The 9,243-nt window shown below is 46.6% G+C and overlaps 1 protein-coding gene across 1 annotated transcript in view; it reads right to left on the bottom strand.

Annotated features, from left to right (window-relative positions):
• Nucleotides 1-9,243, bottom strand: part of RNF114 (ring finger protein 114) — a 14,381-nt gene that overhangs the window by 4,954 nt on the left and 184 nt on the right. The window contains 5 exon segments of the mRNA XM_010835090.1: nt 2,694-2,808; nt 3,147-3,253; nt 5,012-5,162; nt 9,120-9,172; nt 9,174-9,243. Coding sequence (XP_010833392.1) covers nt 2,694-2,808; nt 3,147-3,253; nt 5,012-5,162; nt 9,120-9,172; nt 9,174-9,243 — 496 coding nt within the window.

The raw sequence follows: 9,243 nt of genomic DNA, 5'->3' as shown, positions 1-9,243 counted from the left end.
GGAGGGAATGATGCTACAGCTGAAACTCCAGTACTTTGGCCACCTCATGCGAAGAGTTGACTCATTGGAAAAGACTCTGATGCTGGGAGGGATTGGGGGCAGGAGGAGAAGGGGACGACAGAGGATGAGATGGCTGGATGGCATCACTGACTCGATGGACTTGAGTCTGAGTGAACTCCGGGAGTTGGTGATAGACAGGGAGGCCTGGCGTGCTGCGATTCACGGGGTCGCAAAGAGTCAGACACGACTGAGCGACTGATCTGCTCTGATCTGATCAAGATTATGCATATAGTTAACCTTTGACCAAATTAATCTGTATCTAGACTAATTTTTTTTTTTTTTGGTCAGGAAGTAGAATTTACTGATGGCCTTGACTGAGGAAGGGACAAGGCCTTGTCCAGGGGCCATGATTAGGGATGAAGCTGACCCCAGAGCCATCTGGGATGGGCCCACTTTTCAGCCCCCAGGTTTTCAAATTCACCTGCATTCAGTTCAGTTGCTCAGTCGTGACCGACTCTTTGTGATCCCATGAATCGCAGCACGCCAGGCTTCCCTGCATTAAACTTAGCAAATCCCTACTTCTTGGAAGATATGGATCTTCTGGTGGCCAGGGGAACTTGAACTTGGCCTTGAAAAGGGCCTCAATCACATACTCCTCGTTCAGCAGCTTGGTGCTGGTGGACATTATGACTTGGCCAACGTGGGCCCTGGCCACTGTGCCTTGGGGCTTTCCAAAGGCACCCTGCACACCTGTCTGGAGCCTAGACTGGGAATAGCATGAGGCCAGACAGAAATGTCCATGGAAAAAGCCTGTCTCCAAGGTCCCTTAAGGCAACCATCCAGGCAGCAGGGCGCACACACTACCAGGAAGGGCGCTGTCTGCGGTCACTGCACGCCAGGCCCCGGAGAAAGGAGCACAGTCGGCCTACCTGGCGGCAGTTCAAGACTTTACTTCACAGACATAAAAAAATACAGGCCAAGGTATGTCAAAATCCATGGCAGTCTTTTCAAACACACCATGAAAAACTTCAGGACTATAGGAAATAATAATTTAATAAACTATTCCTTATCCCCAATGCCTAGATTTAAGTGTGGCACACTTTCTTCAGCAATAAATGAAGCATTTAAAAATAAGATACAATTCACCCTTAACTCTTTCAGAACAGTCCTAAAAATGTGTTTCCCTTTATAATATTACTTATTATCTCACCCATCAAACAACCATTTTTTAGTAGCAATTAATATCCAGTCCTTAGATTTTTAGATACTGTCAGAAGTAACCCTGACATTTGTCAATAAGGGACCAGTTAAATCAAGGTACAGAGACCAGTAATGGAAAACTGGCAGCTCATTAAAAAAGAATCCGATCCACATGTACTGACGTGAAACCAACGTCGGCGACGCCGGTTACAGTGTGCAGAATGCGCCGTCACTGGCATCAAAAGGGGGACAAGAAAGGGGGACAAGAAAGGAAGACATGCACAAATCACACTTCCAATCAAAAGCTAGAAATCTATTACTAATAATAGTAATAGAAATGAGTGCAGGGAAGATGGTGGCAGGAAATGAATGAAAGTATCTGTCATTTGATTTAACATCTGTTTTAGTTTTCATAATTAGCAACATAGGTGAGTTTACCTGGCTAACTTTAAAATGGAAAGGGGTAATGGGGGCAGGTGGCGGTGGCTGTTTGTCTCTGTGTCTAAGCTCACTGGCTCTTTCAATCAGTAGTTAGTTATTAAGAACTGTAACTAAAACATCTTGAGGCAGCAGCTGAAAACTTGGCTTTGGGGTGTAAGATAAATGGGAAAATAGAAATGAAACTAAAGAGAAAGTTGTATTAAGGCCTGTCTGTCAATCATACTAAGAGGGTGAGGTGACACTGCTGAGAGGGGCCAAATTCGAACTTTTTAAGGAAACCATATGTCAGCCTTGATATTTAAATTAAATGTCAAAGACTGATCAGCACTTTCCTAATACTTCCATCTAAATTCTCTTTCTCCGCAACTATGAAGAAGCTATTCACATGGAAAACAGCAACTTTATGTAGAAACTTGGCCAACAAGATCCAAATTAACATTACCAACAATGGGAGCAACAGACGACTCCCCTGATGTGTACGCAGGGGACAGAGCATTCGCGTAGGTAATCATGAAGAAACAGACAAACCCAAATTGAAGGACAAGCTACAAAACAAGTGGCCCACCCTCTTTAAAAAACGTCAAGGTCATGAAAGAAAGAAAAACTGAGGACTAAAGGGACTTAACATTCAAATATAACACAAATCCAGGATCTGCGGGCTGGGGAAAACTGCCTTGAAGGACATTTCAACTGTTAAAATTTAAACGGAATTGCAGGTATTAGCTTGTATCAATGTGACAATTCCTGAGTGTGAAAATTAAAACACAAAAAATGTGGTTTTCTAAGAAGATATACTTCTTCCTAGGAGATATGTGCTGCAGTATTTAGGGGCAAAGGATCAGGGTATCTGTAACCTACTCTCAAATGGCTAGCACAAAATATGTATACAGAGTATGGTTAAGCGAATATGGTAAAATCTTAATCTGTGAGTCCAGGGAAAGGGTACATTAGAGTTCATTAACTAATCCTCTAACTTTTTGTAAAGTCTGACTTTTCCCCTGTAAGAATTTAAACAACAAAACCCACAAAACAAAAAAACTCTTTTCTCTTACCACAGATTTGGTGTCCGTGCTATGGGATAACTTGCAGTGTTCCACAAGTCCTTCTTGATCAAAATTCTTCTCAGGACAGTAAGGACAAGGGAAAGTATACCGGTTTGGGACGCTTCTGGAAGATGAAGGCAGGAAAAAAGAAGAAACTTCTCTGTGAGCACCTTTCCACGTAATTTCAACCACTGTCCCCTCCCCAGAGGAGCAAAGTTCACTCAATGCATTAGGACAGGGATTCTGGTGATCACGTCTGAGTCAGGTCAAATGTTTTGAAAGTAACAGTCTAGCCCGCATTTGAAGTGAACATGCGAGTCCTCCATAACCACCCCAAAACAAAAACTTACACCAGCTTTAGCCAGCCTAACAATTACACCTTTGCTTTCCAAAACTCATGAAGACAGATTTCCAAAACTCATGAAGACAGACATCACCGAAGAGAGTCATAGAACCATTTACCTTGGTTGACGAGACACGTCCTTGGTGGTGGCCTTCACACCTTCCATGATGTAATTCTGGTACTTGGAACAGGTAGCCACATGTGCCCGGATCTTGGACAGGAAGAACTTAGGTGGGAAGGATCAGAGCCCACAAGTTAGCTGGGATCTTGTACCCAATCCAACACAGTGCCAAAGCAAAGGCAAGATGTAAACTAGACCTACACCTCCCTGGGGAGGCAAAGAACCTCACGAGACTCCTGGCTCCACTGAAGGGCCTGAAACTCTGACTTTTTTTTGCAGGGTTTCTATTAGTATCAAGGCTGATGTTTTACTTGAGCAAACCAGGATATCTGCTTCCACTCTAAAATCACTCTTGGAGAGGTTTGTTTTATTCATGATATGCTCTCTGCTCACAGAGACACTCCAAACCCAGTGAAGCATCTGAAGTTTTCTACCCCAGCACTTAAAACGCGTCTACTTTCAGCATGCCAAGAACCACATTCCATTATAAGTGCAGCAAAGTGATGATTTACATAAAAGGGATAAAGGCCAGTAATCCTAGTTAAATGATAATATTCTGTCACCAGATTGTAATTAATGAACTTCTTACAAAAAAAAAAACAAACCAGATTCTGAATTCTACTTCATTAATAAAATCTAGTCTTTGCAAGACAGAAAGACAAAATTGTACTTCAATATCTTGAGTTTCTAAATCAAAAGAAACTGGAAGGAAAAATATGTTTCAGTGCTTGTGCTATGGCTTACCATGATGCTTCTGTCTTATCTCCAGCTAAAGAACTTGACTTCAAGCTGCCAAAGAGCTCCCAGTTAAAGGGGATGGGAACTAGCTCTATTCAGAACTATAGCCACTGTGTACCTGTAGTGCCAAATTACTCTGAAAGGAGGAAATGGTAAAGAACACCCAGTCCATGGCTGCTCACACTAAGGTGTTAAAGAAACTGACACGCAAGGGTGTCCGACAAGTCATGGAGTGAAAAAAATTTTTCAAAAGTGAAAAGAAGTTGTAGAAATATATATTATAATAGGATCCTATTTTGTAAAAATCCTACATCTATGTTTGTATAAAACCCACACCTGTGTTCGTCAGAGAGCGGGGAAATGTTTTGCAGCCTTCTAAACGGAAGTATTTTTAAAAAGGTAATCTCTGGAGTGGGGAACAAGCCTACATTGATTTATATTTTTGTGCTGTCTGGAATTATGAAATCACAATTATTTAAAACCCAGTAATTCTGTATATATCTCTTTTGAAAATAAAACAATAGTATTTCTCCTATGCAGTTATAATTATTTTAAAATAAATATTCTTGACTCTAATATGGTCATACAAAAAAAGAACACGGATGTGTTTCAAACACTGGACACGCTATCGTGAAATGTCTTCATATTGACCTTTGTACTAGAATCCCTCCTTGCCAAATGCCAAAAGCTGAACAAGTTTTACATCTGTAGTGAAATACATCACAAAATTTCCCCTCAGACTCACTGCAGCAGGTAGTTTTGAGGCACTGACTACATTTTATACTTTAAAAAATGGAGAAATATCACTCTGTCTTATTCTAATTAAATTTGTGTATGCTGCTTTGGGAAAAATGGGTCTTTTACAGAAAAAAACTGGGATAACTGATTTCTATGGTTTTCAAAGCTAAGCTATGTAATATGCTAAACCAATTATTTAAAAGAAAAAACCAAACCACACAACCAATCAGGTTACCAAAATGCAACAGCACGGCCACGGCCACAGCCAGCCAGCATGCACATGTGCTGCTGCTCACGCAGCTACGCTCTAAGTTCAGAAACAAGGCGGCAAGCTCTGTGTTTTACCCATCTTACAGACGCCGACTGCTCCGCCCCACTCCCACATACATTTTTACGGCAGCCGTGGCAGGAAGTCTCTGTGCTCTCAATCTGCCGCTCGAGCTCCACGGCTCGGACGCCAGGCGCCAGAGCGCTGCGACACACGCCACAGACAGGCTTCTTCGGCTTCAGACATTCCTGCAGGCATGCAGAGCAAAAGCTAGAACAAGACATACAGAGAACCTGCGTCATGCATCGTGGAGACAAGACAACAAAAATGGATAAACTTTTCAAAATGACATCAATGGATAATGAATTAAAAACTGCTCGATCCCTGCTCTTGATTCAGTTCTTCTGGGCAATAAAAATGGTGGTGGTAGGGTAGGGGGAGGAGGGCAGTGTTCCTTGCAAAGAACACACAGGTCCAACGACAGAAATAAACGTGAACTACCGTGACACGCAGCAGAAGGTGCGACGGCACAGCCTTCAGTCCTTAGCCCTGGCCACTGAGGGATCTTGCTGGGGTTTCCCGAACTTCAATTTCTCTTCTGTGAAGTGGAGGCTTGCAGTACCTACCTCTAGAATTTAGGGAGGATGGATTACGTATAGTGGACTCTTAGGACAGTGTCTAGCACGTATGAAATGCACCATAAGCAGGAGCAGCCATCAACAGAGGTGAATGCAAAGCACTATGGAAACACAAAGTCAAGAGCAGCCAGATGTAACCCGAGAAAGACAGCAGTGGTTAGACTTCAGACAGCATACACGAGAGCGCCTCAGAAGAGTTCAGTGGCAGAGGAGGGGAAGAATATTCCAGGCCCCTAGGCTTCCATTTCCTTACATGCATTGTGCATGTTTACCACTCTGCCTCATAAGCCTCAGGTACTTAAAGCAAGGTATCAACCAAACCAAAATCAAGATTTAGAAAAATAATTCTGGGATTAGCATGGACAAGAGAGTTGTCAGTTTTAATTTTTTTTTTTTTTCAGATGAGCAAAGAAACCAAATAGATGGCCGAAGGCAAGAGATCATGAGGGCCTGACTGAGGCAATAAAGAATTCAGGAAATGATGTGGGGATGGATTCAGGAGGACTTGGCAATTTACTAAATTTGGAAAAGAAAAGTTAAAGATGACCAACTTTCTGTATATCTGAAGCCTAGACAGGTGGCAATGCTGAGATAAGGTACAGAGAAAGAAGGAATAATGAGGCATGAAAGTATCCCAGCTGCACTTGCAACCTCAGAGATCTAAGGCAAGATAGCAAAATCTGCCAGGAAGAACTCTGGATATGTAATCAAAGGTAATCTGCACGTTTCTTTTGTTTTTTACTGTCTCTTAACATTTTTCTCCCTTCTGTCATTCAGCTAGGCGTCAATGCTGCTTTTCTTAGCTGTGACTCAGAGATCAATGTTCACAAGCCACTCTGTGCCTGTCATGCCTAACAAACAAGCTCGCTTTTAAACGGCCCCTGTATCTTGGACGGGTGTCCCTGGTGGCTCAGTGTAAACAATCTGCCTGCCAATCCAGGAGACACAGGTTCGATCCCTGGGTTGGGAAGATCACCTAGAGAAGGAAATGGCAACTCACTCCAGTATTCTTGCCTGGGAAACCCCATGAACAGAGGAGCATGGCAGGCTACAGTCTATAGGGTCGCAGAGTTGCACATGACTTAGAGAGTAAACAATGTTGGTCTGGCTTTCAGTTTCCATTTCCTACTGATGGGCCTTTTTCAGTCTTCTAGATGCCCCACCCTTCCTGTTATAATTCTCCCTAGACAAGTCGTCCTGGGCACCCAGCCACCTGCCAGTCTCCAGCTGTACTCCACTAACCTGGAGAGGGATGTAAAATTCAGGGCTTGAAACAAAGTTTTATAAGAACTCAACGCCCCGTGCGGCTAGAGCTGCAGTGATGCTGTTTTCAAGCACAAAAGCTAGCAAAAATCAACCAGGCAGAGCAAAACGCACTCGGTGGGAGTTAAGGGAGATGTGGGGGCCCTCACAGAGATCCCGCCAACTGTTTTCAATCAGCATCGAACTGATGAACATGTGGAGCTAGTATGGCGAGTATAGACAAGAGTCAAGGTTTGAGTATCAGTACTGCCCCCTGACCTCTGACCTTGGAAAGGTCCACCTGGCTCAAGGAAACCTCAAATTTTGCTGCTCTTTAGTTGGTAAACTGTGCTGGGTCAAGCCTCTTTTTAAGTATTAAATGTAAATTAAATCCACTCAAGTAATCCAAAATTAGGTAAACCTAATGAGAGCTGATTGACAGAAAAGCGGATTCAACTTGAAAGCCTAGGGGCCGCTTCAATTCTCACAGTGTGCTTTCACCAGTTTCTCAGCTTATGTGGCCTTCACCTGATCACTCCCCCACCCCCACGCACACGGGCTTTATCTCTGTGATACTTTCCCAGTGGACAATGAGTTTGACTGAACACTGCTAGTACTTATTTATCATCAATTCAGTGGACTGTGAACTCTGAGGGCAGAATCACCTTGTTTCTTAGGATGTTCCCCAATTTGGCACACAGTGTGTATACAAATATTTTTAGCTAGTTGAATATACGGAGAAGGCAATGGCACCCCACTCCAGTACTCCTGCCTGGAAAATCCCATGGAAGGAGGAGCCTGGTGGGCTGCAGTCCATGGGGTCGCTGAGGGTCAGACACGACTGATTGACTTCACTTTCACTTTTCACTTTCATGCATTGGAGAAGGAAATGGCAACCTACTCCAGTGTTCTTGCCTGGAGAATCCCCGGGACAGGGAGCCTGGTGGGCTGCCGTCTCTGGGGTCGCACAGAGTCGGACACGACTGAAGTGACTTAGCAGCAGTTGAATATAAGATTGGAAGATAGTTGCTCAAAACACTACACTGGGCACTTGGGACAGAAAGAGGTGCAAAACACTGCCTTCATGAGCCCTAAGTTTTACTCTCTGAAAGGCAGGAGGAGTCCCCCGGAGAGAAGCAGGAAGGTAACTGAAATGGGAGAGTGACAAGGGAGGCTGTCACTAGAACTGGGCCTATATGGAAAGGATTTGGGGTGGTGACGGGAGAGGGGCTGAAGGGGCAAGAAGACTTCCAGGCTAACCGAACTGCAAGCAGGAACAGCCTGAAGCTGGAAAGAGCTTGGCGTACAAACAAAAACGCGGCCGGGTGGCTGGGGAGCCCTTGCCAGGCGCCCGCGGTTCTCTGGGCAAACAGACGCCCGGTCCATCAGGGGAGAGCAGACAACGGTAAGCCGGCCCTGAGGGAGCCTCGGTGCCCTCACCTGCAAAATGGCTGCCACGTCTCTGCCCCACAGGACTGCTTCAGGAACAAGAACGCCCAGCAGGTGCCTTGTGTGCCTCCTGACCAACGGAGGGGTCCTAACACCAACCCCAAGCGATGCCCGCGGTGATAAGCGCTGGGGGAGGCCACAGAGCAAAATCAACCCCCAGCAGCAGGAGGCGGGCAGCCACACTTTGTACAATTCTTTCCACTCAGCCGTTATGCGGGTCTGATGGAGCAAGGCTTCCATTCAAATGTGGCCGGCCTCAAAGCCCACCCCAGAGCCTATTACTGCACATTCTCACACAAGCTCCTTTCGTCCTCACAAGCAGCCTATTAGCAGCATGGAGGTTCTGAATTTCAAACACAGTGCAACACGCCCCGTACGCCTGTGGGAATGCGGACCACCGCCACCTGCCAGCCCCCGACCCCTTTCCCGTGAAGGGCAGACGGGTCAGGTCTCCTTCAGGACTCCCCTTTCGTCCTTTTGGTCCAGTCGAGCGTTTCCCCAACTTCAGAGCACACTGGAACTGCCGGGCAGAGCCGGACACAGGACACGGCCTAGCTGAGGGGCCACGGGCAGCCCACTCACGGGGACCCGGCGGGCCTCGGGCCCCACGCCCCGCAGGCGGCCACTCCGCCATCACGCGTCGGAGGGGGCCCGGGACGCATCGGACTCAACGGAAGAGCCGGGCGCTGGGGAGGAAGCGGGGCGGAAGAGAAGAGCGCCCCGCCGACGTCCACGGGCCCCCGGGAGCCCCGCGGGGACGCGCCTCGAGGCCAGGCCTCCCGCTCCCGCCCGGAGACCCTTCCTGCTGGGGCCCTCACCCCCTCAGCTCCATTTTCACCCCAGTCAGGAGACCCCCCTGCCTACCACCCCCCCGATCGGGCCCCAACCCGCCACTTACACGTGTCCGCAGGGCACCTGCACCGGCTTCTCGTACACCTCCCGGCACACGGGGACACGTGAAGCGGCCCAGGGGGTCGGCCTCCGCCGCGGGTCCTGCCAGCTGCGCACCACCATCACGGGCC

This window comes from Bison bison, unplaced genomic scaffold (genome assembly GCF_000754665.1).
Source record: "Bison bison bison isolate TAMUID 2011002044 unplaced genomic scaffold, Bison_UMD1.0 scf7180017864038, whole genome shotgun sequence".
NCBI classification, from domain to species: Eukaryota; Metazoa; Chordata; class Mammalia; order Artiodactyla; family Bovidae; genus Bison; species Bison bison.
This window is presented reverse-complemented; position numbering and strand designations above follow the sequence as displayed.